The sequence below is a fragment of the Haliotis rubra genome, unplaced genomic scaffold (genome assembly GCF_003918875.1).
Source record: "Haliotis rubra isolate DU_JTF1 unplaced genomic scaffold, ASM391887v1 Scf1183, whole genome shotgun sequence".
NCBI classification, from domain to species: Eukaryota; Metazoa; Mollusca; class Gastropoda; order Lepetellida; family Haliotidae; genus Haliotis; species Haliotis rubra.
The window spans coordinates 163069-190412 of NW_025765096.1; the positions used below are offsets into that span (position 1 = coordinate 163069).

At 42.6% G+C, this 27344-nt stretch overlaps 1 protein-coding gene across 1 annotated transcript in view; it reads right to left on the bottom strand.

The window, feature by feature from the left end:
- Nucleotides 1–1288: 1288 nt before the first annotated feature.
- The window catches only part of LOC124259827 (helicase-like transcription factor), a 60581-nt gene continuing 34525 nt past the window's right edge, over nucleotides 1289–27344 (bottom strand). The window contains 11 exon segments of the mRNA XM_046694028.1: nucleotides 1289–1860; nucleotides 3259–3339; nucleotides 4751–4931; nucleotides 12841–12953; nucleotides 14333–14461; nucleotides 15744–15934; nucleotides 18433–18569; nucleotides 21889–22068; nucleotides 23508–23643; nucleotides 25799–25934; nucleotides 26198–26341. Of these exon segments, the coding sequence (XP_046549984.1) occupies nucleotides 1711–1860; nucleotides 3259–3339; nucleotides 4751–4931; nucleotides 12841–12953; nucleotides 14333–14461; nucleotides 15744–15934; nucleotides 18433–18569; nucleotides 21889–22068; nucleotides 23508–23643; nucleotides 25799–25934; nucleotides 26198–26341 (1578 nt within the window). The 3' untranslated portion in view covers nucleotides 1289–1710.

Sequence of the window (27344 nt, forward strand, 5' to 3'; positions counted from 1 at the left end):
ATATTTTTACATAGCGACTTGATGTATCAACTAATCTTTTTTCTTTTTTTGATGTATATACTTCTGGGCCCGTTTCACAAAGCTATCGTAAGAAGGTACGAATGCTACGAGAAAAGTTACGAGATCTGAGGCTTACGAGAGCTTTGTGAAACAGGGAACAGAAAGACTATAAGGGTTCGATTATCCAAAATACTCATTTGTGCTGATTAATAGTTGAGAGCATATATTCAGCAGTGCTCGACATTAAATGTGCAGCCTGTTCTGAGATTCTTGATTGAAAGCTGTAGACAAGGTCGGTATATTGCAGACAGGCAAACACTCCCCACAACTTAGGCAGTACACAAGGCAAAGGGAAACGAATTATGGTATTTTCACCCACTGCTAGATAAAATCACCAACATGTCATTGCCAATTTCAGTAAACTTTATGTTCACTTCATACTGTTCATATAGAGACGTCAAGACAAAACAGAACACATTCACATGTAACATAACACATATAGACACAGCACATAATACATAAAAACAAGGAGCATAAAACAGACAGACACAGTATAACAGATACAGCACATGACACATACAAACACAGAGTCGGACACATACACAGAGATTGTAACAGACACAGAACATAAAACAGAGCCTAACGCAAGCAGAATCGGTGTTAAGTTCTTGACGAGAGATCATGACACCAACACGTAGCTTAACACATACAGACACAGATCATAACACATACAGACACAGATCATAACACATACAGACACAGATCATAACACACACAGACACAGATCATAACAAATACAGACACAGATCATAACTCATACAGACACAGATCATAACACATACAGACACAGATCATAACACATACAGACAGATCATAACTCATACAGGTGCAGATCATAACACATACAGACACAGATCATAACACATACAGACACAGATCATAACACACACAGACACAGATCATAACAAATACAGACACAGATCATAACTCATACAGACACAGATCATAACACATACAGACACAGATCATAACACATACAGACAGATCATAACTCATACAGGTGCAGATCATAACACATACAGACAGATCATAACTCATACAGGTGCAGATCATAACACATACAGGTGCAGATCATAACTCATACAGACACAGATCATAACTCATACAGGTGCAGATCATAACACATACAGACACAGATCATAACTCATACAGGTGCAGATCATAACACATACAGGTGCAGATCATAACACAGACGCAGATCATAATACATAGAAGCACCGTACATAACACAGACAGATACATAGAAGCACCGGTCATTACACATACAGACACAGATCATAACACATCCAGATGCAGATCATAACACATCCAGATGCAGATCATAACACATACAGGCGCAGATCATAACACATACAGGCGCAGATCATAACACATACAGGCGCAGATCATAACAGATACAGGTGCCGATCGTAACATCCAGATGCAGATCATAACACATCCAGATGCAGATCATAACACATACAGACACAGATCATAACACATCCAGATGCAGACCATAACATAGATCATAACACATCCAGATGCAGATCATAACATAGATCATAACACATACAGACACAGTTCATAAAAAAGACACAGAGGCTAGCACATAGGTGTGAAAACTCCCAAAAGTCCCAGTCTTCTGTTCCTCAAAGCTGCTGACCAACTGGCCTACAGGTCCATAAGTTTCTTGATCTCGGAGATGCGGGTCTGTCGACGCTGCTCCACGGTCTGCTTCTGTCCAAAAGCTCCCTGCATCAACTGGCGCTTCTTCTCCTGCAACTGCAGCATCCTCTCCTCCACCGACTCCTCCACTAGGAACTGAATAAGATAGGAGTTGACTGTTCATCAAAATGTCACAAGTCAATCTATTTGGGCATCTTGTGGTGTAGTTACTATTATTGACCAACTAATCCAGTCTCGGTCAAACAGTTAACTGTTTGGCCCATTTGCAGTGAGTGAGTGAGTATGGTTTTAGGTCGCTTTTAGCAATATTCCAGCAATATCACAGCGGGGAATACAAGATATGGGCTTCACACATTGTGCCCACGTGGGGATTTGAACCAGGGTCTTCAGCATGACGAGGGAACGCTTTAACCTCTCAACTACCCTACCTCCCCTGGCCCATTTGCAAAAGGCAATTTGCTGTGTAGAGTTAATACCCTTTGGTACATACGAAACCTTTGAGGCTCGGTCCAAATCCTGGTTCAGTCATGTTAAGTTTCTATGTTTGTCAGCCGCATACCCATGCATGTGGGTTTCGCCTAATCTGAAAACATCCGACACCTGGGGCACCTTTCACAAAGCAACCTTTACTAAGGTTAACCATTCTCCCATTCTTTACCATTGTACTAAAGTTACCTTAGTGACTTACAATCACCTTAGTGCATTGTGAAAGGAGGGCCTGATCACATTGGACTCTTCTCCCATAGTAGTGAGTGAGTTTAGTTTTACGCCACTTTTTGCAATATTCCGGCAATATCATGGCAGGGGACACCAGAAATCGGCCTCACACATTGTACACATGTGGGGAATCGAACCCGGGTCTTCGGCGTGACGAGCTAACACTTTAACCACTAGGCTCTAGGCTACCCCACGCCCCCTCCTGCCATAGTAAGCTGATATGAAGTGATATAACTGGAATGCTCTTAGTTATGCCATTATAGTCTGTTTGCAGTGAAAACGTACCAACGAATTTCACTTTAAGCAAAAAAGTAACTCACAATAAAGTGAAATCAAGATTGCGAATCCTCATAAGTTTACCTTGCCAATTGTACTTTTTAAATCTCAGAATTTTATTCAACTTAGGATATAAGTTGTTTAACAAACGATCATAGTTTCAAATCGCTACTATTGGTTTGTATTACAAGGGGGTATGCACATTAAATGAAACACCGAGAACAAGTAGGATTGGTCTAAGTTAACGCTCGTCACGTACCGCACGTGCATTTGTTTCACTGCTCCAAGTACTGCGCTTACCCCCTTGTAATACAAACCAATAATAGCGATTTGAATCTATGATCGTTCGTTAAACAAATTTTATCATAAGTTGAGTAAAACGCCGAGATTTAAATGTTCAATTGGCAAGGTCAAATTATGAGCATTCGCAATCTTAATTTCACTTTATTTGATCTACTTTTTTGTGTAAAAGTGAAATTCATCAGTAGGTTTTCACTGCAAACAGACTATAAATCCAAACAACTCACTAAGTTAACCTACCTTAGTAATGACAACATCCCTGGTCTGTCCCAGGCGATGACATCGATCAAAGCACTGCTCCTCTGCTGCCGGGTTCCATGCCTGAGAGAAGACTGACTGACTGAGTTTGGATTACGTCGCTTTTAGCAATATTCCAGCAACATCACGGCGGGGGACACCAGAAATGGGCTTCACACATTGTGCCCATGTGGGGATTCGAACCCGGGTCTTCGGCGTGACGAGCCAACGCTTTAACCATTAGGCTACCCCACCGCCCCCTGAGAGAAGAAGACATTTACAGGCTTATAATGGTTTCGGAGTATGTGCAGGAACTGGACATCTGTAAGATTCTTGGAAATGAAGGGAAGGATGCCATCAACCTAGGGACCTACAGTGAGTAGCCTGGTTCAGAGGATCAGATATCTAGGTAGTTGATAGTCCTTGCCTTTGAGCGAATGAATGAGTTTGGTTTTACGCCGTTTTAGCAATATTCCAGCAAGATCACGGTGAGGGACACCAGAAATGGGCTTCACACATTGTACCCATGTGGGGAATTGAAGCCAGGTCTTTGGTGTGACAAGTGAACGCTTTAACTACGAGGCTACCCCACCGCCCCCTTGCCTCTGAAAGACATTTACAAGCTTATGGTTTCTCAGTATGTGCAAGCATAGGTTGTTGGTAATATTCTTTGGAATGAGGAAATGCATGCTTCATGTTGTCAGCTTGAGACCCAAATAGTGCAGGGAGGGCAACACTTTAGATTTACACTGGGTACCCAGGTTAAGTCACGTCGTCGAAGGCCAAGTAGTAAATCATCCCAGCTCAAGATCCTTATAATCAAAGGTAAGTCATCTAGACAATGAGACTGCCCATAGTAAATTTATTATATGCTCAAGGGTCCATAAGAAATGAGATGCTGAGGTTACGACCAGACAACCTTAGCAAAAATCACAATGAGAAATACCCACCCAAACGGCCCGTAGAAAATTCATGATATACTCACAGGGTCCATTAGAAATACCCACCCAGACAGCCCGTAGAAAATTCATGATATACTCACAGGGTCCATGAGATATACCCACCCAGACAGCCCGTAGAAAATTCATGATATACTCACAGGGTCCATCAGAAATACCCACCCAGATAGCCCGTAGAAAATTCATGATATACTCACAGGTCCATTAGAAATACCCAACCAGATAGCCCTGAGTAAATTCATGATATACTCACAGGGTCCATGAGAAATACCCAAACAGACAGCACCCATTAAATTCATGATATACTCACAGGTCCATTAGAAATACCCAACCAGATAGCCCTGAGTAAATTCATGATATACTCACAGGGTCCATGAGAAATACCCAATCAGATAGCCCTAGTAAATTCATGATATACTCACAGGGTCCATGAGAAACACCCAATCAGATAGCGACTAGTAAATTCATGATATACTACCAGGGTCCATGAGAAATACCCAATCAGATATCCCCTAGTAAATTCATGATATACTCACAGGGTCCATGAGAAACACCCGGGACGCGGCTGTGAGGTTCAGACCAACACCGCCAGCCTTCAGTGACAAGAGGAAGATGGTTGGTGTCTTGGGGCCTGTCTCAGAGAATTCCTGTATGGCTGCTACTCTATTTGCTGCAGACATAGTGCCATCCAAGCGAGCAAACTTGAAGCCATTAGCTCTGGAAGAGTAAGTGAGTGAGTGAGTTTCGGTTTACACCGCTTTTAGCAATATTCCAGCAATATCATGGCGGTGCCCTTGTGGGGAATCGACCTGGGCCTTTGGCGTGACGAGCAAACGCTGTAACCACTAGGCTACAGCACTGCCCAGCTCTGGAAGAAATCAACACAGAGACAAGAATGTGGTTCTACACCCGAATGTCACCTTCACATATACACCAGCTTCAATAACATACTAGACATACAGGTAATACCAGCCTCACTGACTAGCAAAAGTTACGGGTGACACAGCATTTCACTGATAACATAGAAGGGTTACAGACAAGATGGAAGTGTTACAGACAACATGGTAGTGTTACAGATAACATGACAGGGTTACAGACAACATGGTAGTGTTACAGATAACATAGCAGGGTTACAGACAAGATGGAAGTGTTACACACAAGATGGAAGTGTTACAGACAACATAGCTGGGTTACAGACAACATAGCCGGGTTACAGACAAGATGGAAGTGTTACAGATAACATGGAAGTGTTACAGATAACATAGCAGGGTTACAGACAAGATAGAAGTGTTACAGATAACATAGCAGGGTTACAGACAAGATAGAAGTGTTACAGATAACATAGCTGGGTTACAGACAAGATGGAAGTGTTACAGACAAGATGGAAGTGTTACAGATAACAGAGCCGGGTTACAGACAAGATGGAAGTGTTACAGATAACATAGCAGGGTTACAGACAAGATGGAAGTGTTACAGATAACACAGCAGGGTTACAGACAAGATGGAAGTGTTACAGATAACATAGCTGGGATACAGACAAGATGGAAGTGTTACAGACAAGATGGAAGTGTTACAGATAACATACCCGGGTTACAGACAAGATGGAAGTGTTACAGATAACAAAGCAGGGTTACAGACAAGATGGAAGTGTTACAGATAACATAGCAGGGTTACAGACAAGATGGAAGTGTTACAGATAACATAGCAGGGTTACAGACAAAATGGAAGTGTTACAGATAACATAGCTGGGTTACAGACAAGATGAAAGTGTTACAGATAACATAGCAGGGTTACAGACAAGATGAAAGTGTTACAGATAACATAGCAGGGTTACAGACAAGATGGAAGAGTTACAGACAACATAGCAGGGTTACAGACAAGATGGAAGTGTTACAGATAACATAGCAGGGTTACAGACAAGATGGAAGTGTTACAGATAACATAGCCGGGTTACAGACAAGATGGAAGTGTTACAGATAACATAGCAGGGTTACAGACAAGATAGAAGTGTTACAGATAACATAGCTGGGTTACAGACAAGATGGAAGTGTTACAGGTAACATAGCAGGGTTACAGACAAGATGGAAGTGTTACAGACAAGATGGAAGTGTTACAGATAACATAGCAGGGTTACAGACAAGATGGAAGTGTTACAGATAACATAGCAGGGTTACAGACAAGATGGAAGGGTTACAGATAACATAGCCGGGTTACAGACAAGATGGAAGTGTTACAGATAACATAGCAGGGTTACAGACAACATGGTAGTGTTACAGATAACAGAGCCGGGTTACAGACAAGATGGAAGTGTTACAGATAACAGAGCCGGGTTACAGGCAACATAGCAGGGTTACAGACAAGATGGAAGTGTTACAGATAACAGAGCCGGGTTACAGACAACATAGCAGGGTTACAGATAACATAGCAGGGTTACAGACAAGATGGAAGTGTTACAGATAACATAGCAGGGTTACAGACAAGATGGAAGTGTTACAGATAACAGAGCCGGGATACAGACAAGATGGAAGTGTTACAGATAACATAGCTGGGTTACAGACAAGATGGAAGTGTTACAGATAACATAGCAGGGTTACAGACAAGATGGAAGTGTTACAGACAATATGGAAGTGTTACAGACAACATAGCAGGGTTACAGACAAGATGGAAGTGTTACAGATAACATAGCAGGGTTACAGACAAGATGGAAGTGTTACAGATAACAGAGCCGGGTTACAGACAAGATGGAAGTGTTACAGATAACATAGCAGGGTTACAGACAAGATGGAAGTGTTACAGATAACATAGCCGGGTTACAGACAAGATGGAAGTGTTACAGATAACATGGAAGTGTAACAGATAACATAGCAGGGTTACAGACAAGATGGAAGTGTTACAGATAACATAGCAGGGTTACAGACAAGATGGAAGTGTTACAGACAAGATGGAAGTGTTACAGACAACAAAGCTGGGTTACAGACAACATAGCCGGGTTACAGACAAGATGGAAGTGTTACAGATAACATGGAAGTGTTACAGATAACATAGCCGGGTTACAGACAAGATGGAAGTGTTACAGATAACATAGCAGGGTTACAGACAAGATAGAAGTGTTACAGATAACATAGCTGGGTTACAGACAAGATGGAAGTGTTACAGACAACATAGCAGGGTTACAGACAACATAGCAAGGTTACAGACAAGATGGAAGTGTTACAGACAAGATGGAAGTGTTACAGATAACATAGCAGGGTTACAGACAAGATGGAAGTGTTACAGATAACATAGCAGGGTTACAGACAAGATGGAAGCGCTACAGATAACATAGCTGGGTTACAGACAACATAGCAGGGTTACAGACAAGATGGAAGTGTTACAGATAACATCACAGGGTTACAGACAACATGGTAGTGTTACAGATAACAGAGCGGGTTACAGACAAGATGGAAGTGTTACAGATAACAGAGCCGGGTTACAGACAACATAGCAGGGTTACAGACAAGATGGAAGTGTTACAGATAACATAGCAGGGTTACAGACAACATAGCAGGGTTACAGATAACATAGCAGGGTTACAGACAAGATGGAAGTGTTACAGATAACATAGCTGGGTTACAGACAAGATAGAAGTGTTACAGACAAGATGGAAGTGTTACAGATAACATAGCCGGGTTAGAGACAAGATGGAAGTGTTACAGACAACATAGCAGGGTTACAGACAAGATGGAAGTGTTACAGATAACATAGCAGGGTTACAGACAAGATGGAAGTGTTACAGATAACATGGAAGTGTAACAGATAACATAGCAGGGTTACAGACAAGATGGAAGTGTTACAGATAACATAGCAGGGTTACAGACAAGATGGAAGTGTTACAGATAACATAGCCGGGTTACAGACAAGATGGAAGTGTTACAGATAACATGGAAGTGTAACAGATAACATAGCAGGGTTACAGACAAGATGGAAGTGTTACAGATAACATAGCAGGGTTACAGACAAGATGGAAGTGTTACAGACAAGATGGAAGTGTTACAGACAACAAAGCTGGGTTACAGACAACATAGCCGGGTTACAGACAAGATGGAAGTGTTACAGATAACATGGAAGTGTTACAGATAACATAGCAGGGTTACAGACAAGATGGAAGTGTTACAGATAACATAGCAGGGTTACAGACAAGATAGAAGTGTTACAGATAACATAGCTGGGTTACAGACAAGATGGAAGTGTTACAGACAAGATGGAAGTGTTACAGACAAGATGGAAGTGTTACAGATAACATAGCCGGGTTACAGACAAGATGGAAGTGTTACAGATAACATAGCAGGGTTACAGACAAGATAGAAGTGTTACAGATAACATAGCTGGGTTACAGACAAGATGGAAGTGTTACAGACAACATAGCAGGGTTACAGACAACATAGCAAGGTTACAGACAAGATGGAAGTGTTACAGACAAGATGGAAGTGTTACAGATAACATAGCAGGGTTACAGACAAGATGGAAGTGTTACAGATAACATAGCAGGGTTACAGACAAGATGGAAGCGCTACAGATAACATAGCTGGGTTACAGACAACATAGCAGGGTTACAGACAAGATGGAAGTGTTACAGATAACATCACAGGGTTACAGACAACATGGTAGTGTTACAGATAACAGAGCCGGGTTACAGACAAGATGGAAGTGTTACAGATAACAGAGCCGGGTTACAGACAACATAGCAGGGTTACAGACAAGATGGAAGTGTTACAGATAACATAGCAGGGTTACAGACAACATAGCAGGGTTACAGATAACATAGCAGGGTTACAGACAAGATGGAAGTGTTACAGATAACATAGCTGGGTTACAGACAAGATAGAAGTGTTACAGACAAGATGGAAGTGTTACAGATAACATAGCCGGGTTAGAGACAAGATGGAAGTGTTACAGACAACATAGCAGGGTTACAGACAAGATGGAAGTGTTACAGATAACATAGCAGGGTTACAGACAAGATGGAAGTGTTACAGATAACATGGAAGTGTAACAGATAACATAGCAGGGTTACAGACAAGATGGAAGTGTTACAGATAACATAGCAGGGTTACAGACAAGATGGAAGTGTTACAGACAAGATGGAAGTGTTACAGACAACATAGCTGGGTTACAGACAATATAGTTGGGTTACAGACAAGATGGAATTGTTACAGACAAGATGGAAGTGTTACAGACAACATAGCAGGGTTACAGATAACATAGCCTGGTTACAGACAAGAAGGAAGTGTTACAGATAACATAGCCGGGTTACAGACAAGATGGAAGCGCTACAGATAACATAGCCGGGTTACAGACAACATAGCAGGGTTACAGACAAGATGGAAGTGTTACAGATAACATCACAGGGTTACAGACAACATGGTAGTGTTACAGATAACAGAGCCGGGTTACAGACAAGATGGAAGTGTTACAGATAACAGAGCCGGGTTACAGACAACATAGCAGGGTTACAGACAAGATGGAAGTGTTACAGATAACATAGCAGGGTTACAGACAACATAGCAGGGTTACAGATAACATAGCAGGGTTACAGACAAGATGGAAGTGTTACAGATAACATAGCTGGGTTACAGACAAGATAGAAGTGTTACAGACAAGATGGAAGTGTTACAGATAACATAGCCGGGTTAGAGACAAGATGGAAGTGTTACAGACAACATAGCAGGGTTACAGACAAGATGGAAGTGTTACAGATAACATAGCAGGGTTACAGACAAGATGGAAGTGTTACAGATAACATGGAAGTGTAACAGATAACATAGCAGGGTTACAGACAAGATGGAAGTGTTACAGATAACATAGCAGGGTTACAGACAAGATGGAAGTGTTACAGACAACATAGCTGGGTTACAGACAACATAGTTGGGTTACAGACAAGATGGAATTGTTACAGACAAGATGGAAGTGTTACAGACAACATAGCAGGGTTACAGATAACATAGCCGGGTTACAGACAAGAAGGAAGTGTTACAGATAACATAGCCGGGTTACAGACAAGATGGAAGTGTTACAGATAACAGAGCAGGGTTACAGACAGGATGGAAGTGTTACGGACAACATAGCAGGGTTACAGACAAGATGGAAGTGTTACAGATAACATAGCAGGGTTACAGACAAGATGGAAGTGTTACAGACAACATAATAGGGTTACAGACAACATAGTTGGGTTACAGACAAGACGGAAGTGTTACAGACAACATAGCTGGGTTACAGACAACATAGCTGGGTTACAGACAAGATGGAAGTGTTACAGACAAGATGGAAGTATTACAGACAACATAGCTGGGTAACAGACAAGATGGAAATGTTACAGATAACATGGCAGGGTTACAGACAAGATGGAAGGGTTACAGATAACATGGAAGGGTTACAGACAAGATGGAAGTGTTACAGACAACATAGCTGGGTTACAGACAACATAGCTGGGTTACAGACAACATGGAAGTGTTACAGACAAGATGGAAGTGTTACAGACAACATAGCAGGGTTACAGACAAGATGGAAGGGTTACAGATAACATGGCAAGGTTACAGACAAGATGGAAGGGTTACAGACAAGATGGAAGGGTTACAGAAAACATGGAAGGGTTACAGACAAGATGGAAGTGTTACAGATAACATAGCCGGGTTACAGACAAGATGGAAGTGTTACAGATAACATAGCAGGGTTACAGACAAGATGGAAGTGTTACAGATAACATAGCAGGGTTACAGACAAGATGGAAGTGTTACAGATAACATAGCAGGGTTACAGACAAGATGGAAGTGTTACAGATAACATAGCAGGGTTACAGACAAGATGGAAGTGTTACAGATAACAGCAGGGTTACAGACAAGATGGAAGTGTTACAGATAACATAGCAGGGTTACAGACAAGATGGAAGGGTTACAGATAACATAGCAGGGTTACAGACAAGATGGAAGTATTACAGATAACATAGCCGGGTTACAGACAAGATGGAAGTGTTACAGACAAGATGGAAGTGTTACAGACAAGATGGAAGTGTTACAGACAACATAGCTGGGTTACAGACAACATAGCTGGGTTACAGACAAGATGGAAGTGTTACAGACAAGATGGAAGTGTTACAGACAACATAGCTGGGTTACAGACAAGATGGAAGTGTTACAGATAACATGGCAGGGTTACAGACAAGATGGAAGGGTTACAGATAACATGGAAGTGTTACAGACAAGATGGAAGTGTTACAGACAACATAGCTGGGTTACAGACAACATAGCTGGGTTACAGACAACATGGAAGTGTTACAGACAAGATGGAAGTGTTACAGACAACATAGCAGGGTTACAGACAAGATGGAAGGGTTACAGATAACATGGCAGGGTTACAGACAAGATGGAAGGGTTACAGACAAGATGGAAGGGTTACAGAAAACATGGAAGGGTTACAGACAAGATGGAAGTGTTACAGATAACATAGCCGGGTTACAGACAAGATGGAAGTGTTACAGATAACATAGCAGGGTTACAGACAAGATGGAAGTGTTACAGATAACATAGCAGGGTTACAGACAAGATGGAAGTGTTACAGATAACAGCCGGGTTACAGACAAGATGGAAGTGTTACAGATAACATAGCAGGGTTACAGGCAAGATGGAAGTGTTAGAGATAACAGCAGGGTTACAGACAAGATGGAAGTGTTACAGATAACATAGCAGGGTTACAGACAAGATGGAAGTGTTACAGATAACATCACAGGGTTACAGACAAGATGGAAGGGTTACAGATAACATAGCAGGGTTACAGACAAGATGGAAGTATTACAGATAACATAGCCGGGTTACAGACAAGATGGAAGTGTTACAGACAAGATGGAAGTGTTACAGATAATATAGCAGGGTTACAGACAAGATGGAAGTGTTACAGATAACAGCAGGGTTAGACAAGATGGAAGTGTTACAGATAACATAGCAGGGTTACTGACAAGATGGAAGTGTTACAGATAACATCACAGGGTTACAGACAACATTGTAGTGTTACAGATAACATAGCCAGGTTACAGACAAGATGGAAGTGTTACAGATAACATAGCAGGGTTACAGACAAGATGGAAGTGTTACAGATAACATAGCAGGGTTACAGACAAGATGGAAGTATTACAGATAACATAGCAGGGTTACAGACAAGATGGAAGTGTTACAGATAACATAGCTGGGTTACAGACAAGATGGAAGTGTTACAGATAACATAGCAGGGTTACAGATAACATAGCCGGATTACAGACAAGATGGAAGTGTTACAGACAACATAGCAGGGTTACAGACAAGATTGAAGTGTTACAGATAACATAGCCGGGTTACAGACAAGATGGAAGTGTTACAGATAACATAGCTGGGTTACAGACAAGATGGCAGTGTTACAGATAACATAGCCGGGTTACAGACATGATGGAAGTGTTACAGACATTATAGCAGGGTTACAGACAACATATTAGTGTTACAGATAACATGGTAGTGTTACAGATAACATGGAAGTGTTACAGATAACATGGTAGTGTTACAGATAACATAGCAGGGTTACAGACAACACAGCAATGTCACAGACAACAGAAGTCCTGACGTACCTGAGTGGTACCTCTAGAAGTGTGAGGAATGAGGTGAACTGTGACACAACCAGACTCTTCACTGTAGGGTCTTCTGTCCTCAGCTTGACAAGACCGCTCATCAGGGCATCCACCTGCAACAGTGGCTGGAAGGTTAGTGGTTGTAAAGTTTCTGTTGGAATCAGTTGTCGAGGAATCAGTTAGTGGGTGAATGAATGAGGGGTGGGTCACAGTGACTGGGTGGATGAATGAGTGAGGAGGTGGATGAATGAGTGAGGAGGTGGGGGAATGAGTGATCGGGGATAAACGTAAAAGAGGATGAGAATGGATGAGGTGGGAGAATGGATGAGGTGGGAGAATGGACAAGTGGGGAATAAAGGAGTGGAGGAGTGAGTGAGTGAGTGAGTGAGTGAGTGAGTGAGTGAGTGAGTGAGTGAGTGAGTGAGTGAGCGAGCGAGCACAAGAGTTAAAATTCATAGTCACTTTGGCAATATTTCAGCCATATCGTGATCTGGGGGAGGGTGAATAAATTGGTGGATGAATGATTGACAGTGTGATTGAGTGAGGGCATGGCTGAATGAGCAATGGATCGTGGCATGAGTCAGTGGATGAACAAATAATTGAGTTAATGAGAGGACGAATGGGCTTTGATGGACAGAATGGGTGGGTTTGTGAATTGCAAGTGGAAGAATGAGCGTATGGATGAAAGGTTAAAGAAAAACCTAGTAATTGCAATGACAGAAGCAGGCCCTTCATGAAAATATATCATAAACTTTCAGCAAGTAAGGAATGTTTACTGCAAGACAGGTGTAAAATAGAAAGGCCTAACATATCGTGACTTATCTCATGCACTTTAGATTACTTCTGCAACTGAAAGCATGGGTGCTTAGCTCTAACGGTGTATACATGTAAACTGTGTCTGATAGTGCTTATCAGTCACAGGAGTAGAATGCACAAGCACTATTTCAAGTATTTGTTGCTTAACTGCACCCAGCAATATTCCAGCTCTATGGGAATGGTCTGGACCAGACAATCCAGTGATTAACATCATGAGCATTGATCAACACAGTTGGGATACGATGACATGTGTCAACCAAGTCAGTGAGCCTGGACGATCCAGTCAGCCGCCTGTTATGACAAGCATGGGTCGTAGAAGGTCATTTGTAATCCGTATCTCCTCAGGGGAACTGGTGTGATGCTGGCAAACCATGACATGACACAAAAGGTCAAAAGGTTATCTGTTCAGTGAGGTGACTGATTTGACTGTGTGATTAGACTGATTGCTTGAACTGCATTCATTTTAGCAGTGATTTAGTGGGTCAACCACAGGCCACATAAGCCCTCTGTGTCCAACTTTATTTTGTACAAATTATTAAATAACAAATTAGGAACCCCCCACCCGTCTATGTTACCTGAAACAGAGGAATGTTTGCAAAAAGCACCAAGAGAGACAAGATATACTGTTTTTCTCCAGCAATTCTCAATATATTAATCCCTGCTATGGATAACTTACCTTCGCACTGGACTGCCAGTCTGCCAGATAATTTGGTTCGTAACTCTGCTCTGTTTGGTGCTCAGGAGGCACTTCGATCAGCTTGGCTTCATTGATGTCTCCTCTACAGAGAGGGCACTTGGAGTTGGGCTAAAGATATAATAAAAAACGTTACGTGATGTTGAGACATCACTTTATCATCAAAAAACTGTGTTCCACAGGAGATATCGCTTGTGTGAGATCAAACGATATCTCCCAGGAGATATCGTTTTGACAGTAGATTTTGTACAATGCCCTGACAATGCTATGACGTCATGTACTTGATGACGTCACAATGCTATGACATCGCTGCACTGCAAGTGTAATGGCAGTACCATGTTCAGAGATGTACATTTTTCATTGAAAATTAATGAAGAGTGATTTTGGATGATAAATAGTATCTCACCCTCGTGTCTTCTGATATCAAATATATCAACACTCGTTGATAAAAGTAAAAGCCTCGGATATTTGTAACTTTATCAACTCGTGTTGATATAATTGATATCAGAAGACACTTGGGTGAGATTCTCTATACATGTGATGATGTACAATCCAACTGTATTTCTTGTTATGGTATTTATTATTTTATATGCAAGAATGTAACAAAGGAAGAGACAACACCAGAAGTACAAGGAGTTGGATGTTTTATTCCAAGGAGGACGTCTGTCGCTTCATAGGCCCAGAGTGGCTTCAGGACCAGGTCTGCTCTACTGGAGGGGAGGTGTGCACTCGACTGCTGCTGAGACTGCATCTGAGACTGTGTCTCCGTCTAAGGCTCAAAGTCCTGGGTTTATATATGCTTCATGTACCCGGTCAACAAGGGGTCAGGCATAAGTCATTGTTTCTCCCCAGTTATCTTGTGGTCACTCGGTGGTTAAACAACTTTGTCGCCCTGTCTCTGACCGCTGTTGTCACTGTGTTTTAAGAGGGTATTCTGCTTGTTCTGCTGTTTAAGAGGAGACTCAAGAACCCTTTCAACAGCCCTTCCCCGGTCAAGCTGTGGTCGTTCTGTGGGTAAACAACTTGTTTGTTGCCCTGTCTCTGACCGCTGTTGTCACTGTGTTTTAAGAGGGTATTCTGCTTGTTCTGCAGATTAAGAGGAGACTCAAGAACCCTTTCAAGAGCCCTTCCCCAGTCAAACTGTGGTCACTCAGTGGGCAAACAACTTGTCGCCCTGTCCCTAACGCTGTTGTCACTGACCACATGGTCCGCTGGGCTGACTTTGTTACAAGAATTTACATTAATGTGTGTAATTATCTTGTAAACTGGGCTGGAAAATATTTGATCACATCAAAAAGAGAATGTAAGAGCTAAATGAATTACTATAGTTATACACATGAAACAATGTAACTGTAAGAAATCAAGGTATCAATATTAAAGAAGCAATACGTACCTTCTCATTGTTGATAACAGCGACGATGCATCTCCGGCAGTAGACGTGAGCACAGGGGGTGATGACCGGGCTCTTCAGGCTGTCCAGACACACAGCACACTCCTCATCCGACCCCGACTTGAGCACCATCAGCAACGTCTCCACCAGCTTCTCCTTTGCCTCATCAGCGTTCTCAGCCTTGTCCATTTTGTCTGCAACATCGAATGTTTGTTGTCAGATGGGGCATTCTGGTTCTGTGTCACTTCTGTATAATACCAGTCAAACCAGCGATTGACGTTGTGAGTACATCCATTATACAATAAAAAGAAGAACACCTAGTTGACAAGTCAAATTCCAGGGAATAATACAAACCATTACTTTCATTTAAAAAAGAAAAATTCTGGTGAGGAACATGTTCTTTGACATCATTTCACGAAAGAAAGTAATCAGAAGAATACTGATAAAATAACAGTCCATTCATAACACAGTACAAGTGTTTGCCACTGATACGGCAATGTCCCCCGCCGCTAAAGAATGGAATATCTACTGTAAATCATGAAATTAATGCGAGCATTTTATTATTGCGAAAAATGCGTCTGTACTCTACTTGCATAATTATAATGACGCATTTCAGTCTGACCATGTCTACTATTGAGAACTTAATGGAAGACAGAAAACGTAAATCCCTTGTCGTCTTCAGCTTAGCATTCATTATAACAATACAGAGTATAATAACAATTTAGACATCTCTCATGAAATTAATCTACAAATGAGGACTATTTTCCATGACACTAATTGATATCCATTGAACTTATTCATCGGTAATTTAGGCAACAATAGCGGAAGTGTTGACACTACACATTACACCAGTACAGGTCACTTCCTCATTACAGGTATCTCAAGCCACATGTAATTATCACTGGTTACAATCACTGGTCATTGTTTAAAGTCACTCAAGCACATCAGCCAGACCGGACAGTCTCCAGCCACGTGTTTGTTGTACCTTGGTAGACGACTTGCATCTTTCAAGTCTGATTACATTTATACATGTTGCCATAAGACAAGTAGTATCAAGCAATCACGTGATCAAACATGACAGCTTAATCAAAACATCGTCAGCTCATTTCCATTCATTGCTTAACAAGCTCAATTCAGGTTATTTGGTAAATAACAAGTGTGAACAGAAAATGAACAACATCAAAGATTCTAGGTGTCACATCTTATCATCAACACAGATTCCGGAGCTCGCATTAAATTTGTCACGCATTAATTTCATGATTTACAGTATTACTACTATTTCTTTTTTGGCCACATACCAGGTGCCAGAAATGACTGGTGTCTGCAGAATCACCCAATGTAGGCTGTTGACATAATTGAAAACATTGGGTGCAATGTTTTATGAGATATCGTGTTTAAATAATTTTGAAAAGTGGTCTAAGTGTCGTGGTGACCTTGAAGATAAAGTCAAGGTCACCCAAATGAACTGGGGTCTGGGTAATGCCCCAATGTAGGCTGTCGCCAAATTTGAAGACATTGGGTACACCAGTCCATGAGATGTCGCGTTAACAAGAGTTTGAAAAGTGGGCAAAGTGTCATGGTGACCTTGAAAATAAGGTCGAGGTCACCCAAATCAACTGGTCTCTGGGTAATGCCCCAATGTAGGCTGTCACCAAATTTGAAGACGTTGGGTACAACAGTTCATGAAATATTGCGTTAACAAGAATTGGGATGTATACGTACGTACAGACACCGCTGAATACTTAGTCCCCCGTTCCGCGTTCCCGGAGGGGCACAATTAAAACCTTACAATAAAAACACCCAGTACAACTCCGCGTTATACCCAACACTAGTACAATCCCAACATATACCCAACACCAGTACAATCCCAACATATCTCCAACACCAGCACAATCCCAGCCTATTCCCAACAACAGTACAATCCAAGCCTATTCCCTACACCAGTACGATCCCAGCCTATTCCTAACAAAGCAAAATTCCAGCCTATTCCCAACACCAGCACAATCCCAGCCTATTCCCAACACCAGCACAATCCCAGCCTATTCCCAACAACAGCACAATCCCAGCCTATTCCCAACACCAGCACAATCCCAGCCTATTCCCAACACCAGCACAATCCCAGCCTATTCCCAACACCAGTACAACCCAAGCCTATTCCCTACACCAGTACAATCCCAGCCTATTCCCTACACCAGTACAATCCCAGCCTATTCCCTACACTAGTACAATCCCAGCCTATTCCCTACACTAGTACAATCCCAGCCTATTCCCTACACTAGTACAATCCCAGCCTATTCCCTACACTAGTACAATTCCCAACCCCAGTACAATTCCAGCCTATTCCCTACACTAGTACAATCCCAGCCTATTCCCAACCCCAGTACAATTCCAGCCTATTCCCTACACTAGTACAATCCCAGCCTATTCCCAACCCCAGTACAATTCCAGCCTATTCCCTACACTAGTACAATCCCAGCCTATTCCCAACCCCAGTACAATTCCAGCCTATTCCCTACACTAGTACAATCCCAGCCTATTCCCAACACCAGTACAATCCCAGCCTATTCCCTACACTAGTACAATCCCAGCCTATTCCCTACACCAGTACAATCCCAGCCTATTCCCTACACTAGTACAATCCCAGCCTATTCCCAACCCCAGTACAATCCCAGCCTATTCCCCACACTGGCACCTAGGAAATCTTGTGTATCCTTGACAGCTTCAGCAGCCCTGGCCACCAGGGAAGGGTGGCAGCACATCTGCCGCAGCCTCATCAGTATAGCCAGCACCTGGCCGTAGTTGTGTAGCAGAGTCCCCTCGCGGAAATACCTGGCCAACACAAAACAGAACGTCGTATACCTCATCAGTATAGCCAGCACCTGGCCGTAGTTGTGTAGCAGAGTCCCCTCACGGAAATACCTGGCCAACACAAAACAGAACGTCGTATACCCCCAGCTTCCATCATTCCTTCGTTATCTGTACTGGGGCTTCCAGCTCAGTGGTCGTCATGGTCAAGCTCAATCTAAATTCACTACAGTTCATGCGTCTTGAAATATCTTAAAAAATTGCAATGATAAATGCTCAAGGCATTATGTGCACAAACTGATTTGGGGACATTTACTTTTCACCAAGTGACCTTCATCTTCAATATGATGCAGTCAAATGCCAGAACCTTACTTAATGCAAATGAAGGCATGTTACAAATATAAAAGTTACATACTAACAATACTTTTTGAAAGAAACAGCCTTCAATTCATTTCATGGAGCAATTACCTTCAAAGCTACCTTGACATGTGACTCAAGTTAGTTGCATCTGAACTGATAACAAGGGGGTAAACAACGATTGCGATAGCAATAGTCTTTTGCAACATACTATAGCGATAGCCTATTGCAACCAACTATTCCATAACTATTGCAATAGCTTTTTTCTCCTTGAGTGTCTCCTTTGAATTCATTTCTCAAATAAATGTTTAGCTTATATGAAATAAAAACAAGCTGAAGTAGTTTCAGTCTCTTTTAATATCTGTCAAGAAACTTGAAACCCAGATCAAGTTTGTTTAAGAGGTAACAGGGGCACATAGCTGTAAGTGAATGAATCTGGTACTTCCTGAATTGATAGTCACACATACTATCGATGCATCGATAGTTTTTTGTTTCTACCATCGATTAATCTCTGTCGGAGACTCAATAATTGCAATCCATTAATAGTTTGATGCATTGTTACCGTACTAATAACAAACACCTGGTGTCATCAGTACTTAAACATGATTCACAGAGACACGGTCATGATGTGGGTGGAATGGTACATGGATGGACAGGATTTTTGTCTCATCTCTGAAAGAACTTTCAAGGTTTGCAAGTGCCACACAAGAAATACAGTGAAACCTGTCTAAACCGGCATCCCTGGGGACCGAAATAAAATGCCGGTTTAGACTCGGTGGTGGATTAGACAGTGACGATCATTTTCCAACATGGCTGCCATTTACACTTGTCAATCTCTTTATCTGTATAATCTTATCTTTAAAACAGTTAATGCAATCCCCCGGTGTTTATAAAGCATAACCGTGTTAATCCTACAAGTGTTTGATTCACCACAAAATTACTACTTCCTGATATGTAGCGTGCCAAGAGGTGGTGGTGGAATTGGGTTGAACGTCGTGCTTGAGAATATTTCGCTCATATGACGACGTACATGCGTGTGTATGTGTATGTTTGGCTGCTTGTACTAGCCCACACTGAAGCTGGTTTTATAGTGCTAGCCCACTGAGATACCATGCCGCAGGGATGCATGAATACCCTACTCAGACACATTATACTAACTCCGAGCCGACCAGTCCTTGTTGTACCCATTAATGCCGAGTACCAGGCAGGGACCAACAAGTACCATATTTTAACGTCTTTTGGTATGACGTAGTCAGGGATCGAACCCGCGACCTTCCGCACTCCGGGCGGACGCTCTAACCACTACACCACGGAGGCGGTCAGCGTGCCAAGAGGATTAATCAGTGTACTGGATTATTGGTCCTTGATTGGACTGCTCATACCCATGCCGGTTTAGACAGTGTTAATTACACTTAAAATTGCTTGTTGGGACTGGAAAGTCCTGCTGAAATATGGAATAGACAGGTGCCGGATTAGGCAATGTTTTAATGATCATAATATCGTAGTAAAATGGTGGGACCAAAATTTTATGCCGGTTTGGACAGTGTTCCAGATTGGAAGGTGCCGGTGTTGGCAGGTTTCACTGTAGTTCAGTCCTTGTTATATCTCATTACTAATAAACAGAAGTAATGTTAATGCGTTACATCTGTTAATCTCAGCTAGATCCAAGCTGTGACCTTCCACTGTCTGGGCAGACGCTCTATCCTCTACACCAATAATGCCATAAGAACATTCCCTTTCTCAGTCACTGTGAAATAATACAAAGACCTTGTTCGTTTTTGTTTTGTTCAGTGTTGCAAACTGCCCTTGGCAATATTTCAGCTACATCAATCTGTAAATAATTGCTTCCGGACCAGACAATAACGTGATTGACATCAGGAACACTGATCTGCACATCTGCGATACAAGGACATGGATTAACCAAGTTAGTGAGACTGACCATCCGTTCCCTTTAGTTGCCTCGGTTTCTGGAGATCAATTCTAGCCCACTGTCTGGTTAAAAAAGCAATAGTTTCTGTCACAGACCATGAAACAGACAGACAGACGGATATGGAGATTATTACACAAGCCAGTGTGTCATACAACTTATACAAAACGAGTGTGAAATTATGTATTGCCAGAGCACTATAATTTTGCACGACTTTCATGTTAGTCAAATTACAAACTTGCTCGAGTGTTATACTTTCTTTATTATCCATTTTATTCATGTACATTTGTGCAGTAAAACATGGTAAGCAAGTGTGATGGCCCTGTTAATTGATGTCACGTTCCATTGTTTAATGACGTCACAGACGACGAAATACAGAAACAATGGTTGCTAGGCAAAAGTGATATGTGCACATGTGCACATATGATATAACTGAGGCCCAGATAAGCTCCGTATCCGGGTAAAATACGCACAGAATTACGCATTGAAAAATAATTGTTGCGTATCAATTACACATTTAAAATGTTAGATACGCAGAAAGTTTAAACAAATGCATACGGAACATATTTATAAAAATCGCTTGCGTAATGAAAAAGACATCGATTGCTATCAAGTTGTTCTGTTAGTATAGGACAAGTGTTGTACTGTCAGTATAGGATGAGTGATTTTTTTATAAAACATTTCCATTATATTTAAGTTGGTTTTGATTAGGTATGACATAAGGCAGAACATACCTGCTTAGTAAACTTACTCAATGACATAATACTTAGGTGAGTAAAATGACTGAAATACGCACATATTTGAAAGCAGTGGGTAACAGAAAAAGAAATACCCACTCAACATTCATAATACCCACTCCAAAACAATAGAGTGGGTACAGTACCCACATGAGCTAAATCTTATCTGGAGCTCTGTGATATATATGGCACTGGTTATGTTCCACCATATGGTAACAAGTGACCATGATGTGTGCAAAGTAAAAATACAGAATATTGTCAGACTGCATGAAAGAAATGTCTTTTCAGGGTTCAACAGTAACAAATATAAAGCTTCACTTACTTGCTGATGATAATTTTGCCTTCATTCTGCATGGCAGTGTAGACCTTTCTCTCTTCTTCCGACAGCTGGATGCGTTCAATGAAGGTGTTCCGAGCTGGCAGCTCCACCAGGGGCCTGTTGTTCACCTTCATGGTCTTTGTACGACGTAGTGCTATGTTGGCCATCAGGTGCTGCACACGTCTGGAGATGTTGATGAGGGTAGGTAGTCAAGCATTGTTTGGGGACCCTTTCTTATACTTAGAGCTAGTACTGACATCAGCGATCATGACTGAGTTTAGTCTTACGCTGCTTGCAGCAATATCAGAGCAAGGGACACCGAAATGGGCCCCTGATAGCAATGTTCGTTCGGCCAACATTGGCCAACATTGGCCCAACGGACATTGCTATCTGGGGCCATATACCCATATACATGTCGGAATCAAACCAGAAATGGATTTCACACTATGAGTGAGAGAGTTTGATTTTCAGCCGCTTTTAGCAATATTCCAGCAATATCGCTGGGGAGGGAGGGAGGGAGGAGAGAGAGAGAGAGAGAGGGGGGGGGGGGAGGAGGAGGAGAGAATTGGAAGAAGAAGAAGAAGGGACACCAGGAATGGGCTTCACACATTGTGTCCATGTGGGTACTCGAACCCGGGTCTTCGGAGTGACAAGTGAACACTTTAACCACCAGGGTACCCCACCGCCTTCATACTATGTACCCATGTTGGGAATCGAACCAAGGGCTCGGCGTGAGGAGGGAACATTTCAACCACTTGGCTAACCCACACCCATCATGAGTCGAGCTCTTCGCTTTAAGTGTACATCTGCCAAAACCCTCTACTCATATCATCCTACTGTCTTTAAAAGGCCTCCTTTCAACACAGTATCACCTGTCAGCAGTGATACCCTACAGGAAGTCCTCCCCAATCCAAGGATATTCTACAGATGGCCTCCTTATCATGAATATCTATTTTCTGGTTATAACACACTACAAACATTCAGGTAATGTACAGAATAATGTAAAATCAAATGACAAATGATTGAGATCAAACCTGCAGCCTACATACTTCAAGCCAACCAACTAGACTACAGAGGTGCTGACTGATAAACAATGTTTTTAAGAATCACTTTTCCAAATGCATGTACACCAGCAAGAATTATTATTCATCCATTTCCTACGGAAAGTGTGCTAAATAATTCTTGATACATTTTCTTGATACTTTTAAAACAGACAAAACACTGTCCAATGGCTTGTTTAAAAAATTATCAACAGTGATGAATCTTTAACATTATTGACTTTAACTCAGTTACTGCTAAACTTCGCTCAATACCATGACTACCTTGTTTAACTATACAGTATCATAAAAGCTTTTCATTCTGTTATGTTTTCTTGCACTTGACGTCACGATATGGCTGAGATATTGCCGATGTGACGTTAAATATTAACTCACTCACACACTCTTGCATCTGAACAGTTTACAGGTTGCACAAAACACTCCTCCATTTGTTTTGAGGCTGTAAACACTCATCATCTGCAGCTGGTGTTCAGTCTGCGGGCTATTTTCCCATATTTGAATTTGCAACTTTGACCAAAACATCCTGGGCGTTTTTTACCCATTACACACAGACATAATTCTCACTTGAGAGCACACTTGTCCCCTCGTGCTAGTGGCCTCTCGATGGTACGATACCACCACTGTCGCTCTGTGAGTGGGGAGATTTGTAGGAAGTTGATCAGTGACCAAAGATCCTTCATTGAGTTCTGAATCGGAGTTCCTGCAACAGAATATGTCCATCACAGAGTTGACCTTTCACTAGTAGTCAGTGTCAGCAGCAGTCCAGCAATCTCTAACGGCAGAAGTTTTGCTTTGTGGCTTGGTTCCTGACCAATGAGCGACAGATCAACAGTGATTCTGAGGGAGTGAGTGAGTTTAGTTTTACGCCACACTCAGCAATATTCCAGTTATATGGTGGCGGTCTGTAAATAATCGAGTCTGGACAAGACAATCCAGTGATCAACAGCATGAGCATCGATCTGCGCAACTGGGAACCGGTGACATGTGTCAGCGAACCTGACCACCAGAACCCATTAGTCGCCTCTTACGACAAAGCATGAGTTACTGAAGATCAATATTCTAACCCGGACCTTCTCGGGTCTTTAAAAACATGGTTTATTCCTACCTGGCTGTCCCAGCTTTTTTGCATTTATAAGATTCTGAGTATAACTTTTGATAGTTGGCTTGAAATCACTGTACGGGATAAGCAGTGGCGATAAAGGTTTATCAAGAGCTGCTTTAGCTGCAGCACTGGCTTGTGTGTTACCATCCCTGGCTCAGGTGGCATGATAATAGGTGAGGTGAAATTGGGTTTAACGTCGTGCTTGAGAATATTTAGCTCATATGACGACGTGCATGCGTGTGTATGTGTATGTGGGGCTGTTTGTACTAGCCCACACTGAAGCTGGTTTTATAGTACTAGTCCACTGAGATACCATGCCGCAGTGAAGCATGAATACCCCACTCAGACACATTATACTGACTCGGAGCTTCAAATAAGGAGATACAAGTGTTCCACTATGTTCGCAAGAAGAAGAAGACAAGCAAAAGAGCATGAGTCAGGATAAGGAAAAATTATCGTACTTGCTGGTCCCTGCCTGGTGCTCGGCATTAATGGGTACTATAATAATACAATAGGGTCACTTATATAGCACTGAACTCCATATTACCACGGATAACCCAAGCTGCCTGTGAGACGCTAGGTTAATAGTCATGACTTATCCGACCGGGTACCCATTTTCAGCTGGGTGAACAGAGGCAATTTCTAACAAACTCACTTGCCTTAGGTGAGACAACATGTATCGTATGTGTTTTGTTGTGGGGCAGGACTGAAGTCCTAGACAATCTCAGGAGTTACCCATCCATGGTCACCCATCTAAGGACTGTCTGTGACCAATGTTGCCTTTACTGCAACAGATTTGTGACCTGGGTCGTATTCACAAGATAAATACATATATGTTCGTTCTTGAGAGCCTTAGTCTGTTGTCTTTCAGTGTGTGTCAGATCTTCCACTTACCTGTCAGAACCCATCTCTGCTGGGCCTTGAGTTTCATCACGGCCTTGGTCTGTTGTCTTTCTGTGTGTGTCATCTCTTCCACTTACCTGTCAGAACCCATCTCCGCTTAGCCTTGAGTTTCATCACAGCCTTGGTCTGTTGTCTTTCAGTGTGCGTCAGATCTTCCACTTACCTGTCAGAACCCATCTCTGCTGGGCCTTGAGTTCCATCACGGCCTTGGTCTGTTGTCTTTCAGTGTGCGTCAGATCTTCCACTTACCTGTCAGAACCCATCTCTGCTGGGCCTTGAGTTCCATCACGGCCTTGGTCTGTTGTCTTTCAGTGTGCGTCAGATCTTCCACTTACCTGTCAGAACCCATCTCTGCTGGGCCTTGAGTTCCATCATGGCCTTGGTCTGTTGTCTTTCAGTGTGCGTCAGATCTTCCACTTACCTGTCAGAACCCATCTCTGCTGGGCCTTGAGTTCCATCACGGCCTTGGTCTGTTGTCTTTCAGTGTCGCCAGATCTTCCACTTACCTGTCAGAACCCATCTCTGCTGGGCCTTGAGTTCCATCACGGCCTTGGTCTGTTGTCTTTCAGTGTGCGTCAGATCTTCCACTTACCTGTCAGAACCCATCTCTGCTGGGCCTTGAGCTCCATCACGGCCTTGGTCTGTTGTCTTTCAGTGTGCGTCAGATCTTCCACTTACCTGTCAGAACCCATCTCTGCTGGGCCTTGAGCTCCATCACGGCCTTGGTCTGTTGTCTTTCAGTGTGCGTCAGATCTTCCACTTACCTGTCAGAACCCATCTCTGCTGGGCCTTGAGTTCCATCACGGCCTTGGTCTGTTGTCTTTCAGTGTGCGTCAGATCTTCCACTTACCTGTCAGAACCCATCTCCGCTGGGTCTTGAGTTCCATCACAGCCTTGGTCTGTTGGGCCTTGGGGTTCCGGATGACATGCCCTTCGTCCAGCACCACCCTCAGCCAGTCCACCTTGTGTAACGGACGATCTTTTGTCTGAAATACATGTCAGGTTCAAGGCTTTCTATTGCTGATGTTTGACTAAGTAGGGAATCTGATTATCGATCCTTTCAGCCAGCCCCACCTACACCTATTCACACCAACTCTTCATACATCGAACAATTATTCTAACCCATTAGCCGTCCCCATCAAAATGGGTGACGCCTCCACATACATCTATCTATTCACACCAACTATTCATACATCAAAAAATTATGTAGACACTGTGACAATCTCCATCTGAGTGGGAGGCTCCTCACCTTGGCATCAGCAGCAAGAGTGGAATATGTGGTCAGCACAACATCCTGATGTGCCAGGATGCCTACGTCCTTGGTGCGACTTCCTCCATAGTAGGTGTAAATCTCCAGGTGCACACAGTCATGTAGGTGCTCCTCAAACTGGTCCTGGACAAAACAGAGTCCGTGAGTGAGTTGGGCTCAGTGTTATCCCAGTGAGTCATCTGTTTTAGTCTGGAGAGCTAGAGTGGGTGGTGGGTGAGTGAGTGAGTGAGTGAGTGAGTGAGCTAGAGTGGGTGGGTGAGTGAGTGAGTGAGTGAGTGAGTGAGTGAGTGAGTGAGTGAGTTGGGCTCAGTGTTATCCTAGTGAGTCATCTGTATTAGTCTGGAGAGCTAGAGTGAGTGCGTGAGTGAGTGAGTGAGTGAGTTGGGCTCAGTTTTATCCCAGTGAGTCATCTGTAGTAGTCTGGAGAGCTAGAGTGAGTGAGTGAGTGAGCTGGGCTCAGTTTTATCCCAGTGAGTCATCTGTATTAGTCTGGAGAGCTAGAGTGAGTGCGTGAGTGAGTGAGTGAGTGAGTTGGGATCAGTTTTATCCCAGTGAGTCATCTGTAGTAGTCTGGAGAGCTAGAGTGAGTGGGTGAGTGAGTGAGTGAACGAGTTGGGCTCACTGTTATCCCAGTGAGTCATCTGTATTAGTCTGGAGAGCTAGAGTGAGTGAGTGAGTGAGTGAGTTGGGCTCAGTTTTATCCCAGTGAGTCATCTGTATTAGTCTGGAGAGCTAGAGTGAGTGAGTGAGTGAGTGAGTGAATGAGTTGGGCTCAGTTTTATCCCAGTGAGTCATCTGTAGTAGTCTGGAGAGCTAGAGTGAGTGAGTGAGTGTGAAGTTGAGTTTTACACCATCTTGAGGGATATTCCAGCAATATCCCCCATGTTGGAAATCAAACATGTGTCTTCAGCATCACCTCTGGTTCTTAAGTGATATTATGTTAAGAGTGTTTGTAGTGTTGAGTGTGTACTAGTGTTCAGAGAACTGGAGCACCTTTCTGTTTTGTTTTGGAAGCTTTTATCATGTACATCAGTGGAGCAAACTCTTGCCTAGGTAATTCCACATTACAGGAAGACCTATTGTATGGGTGACCCTCAGAATTCAGTTCAATAAAATCAGTTTGATA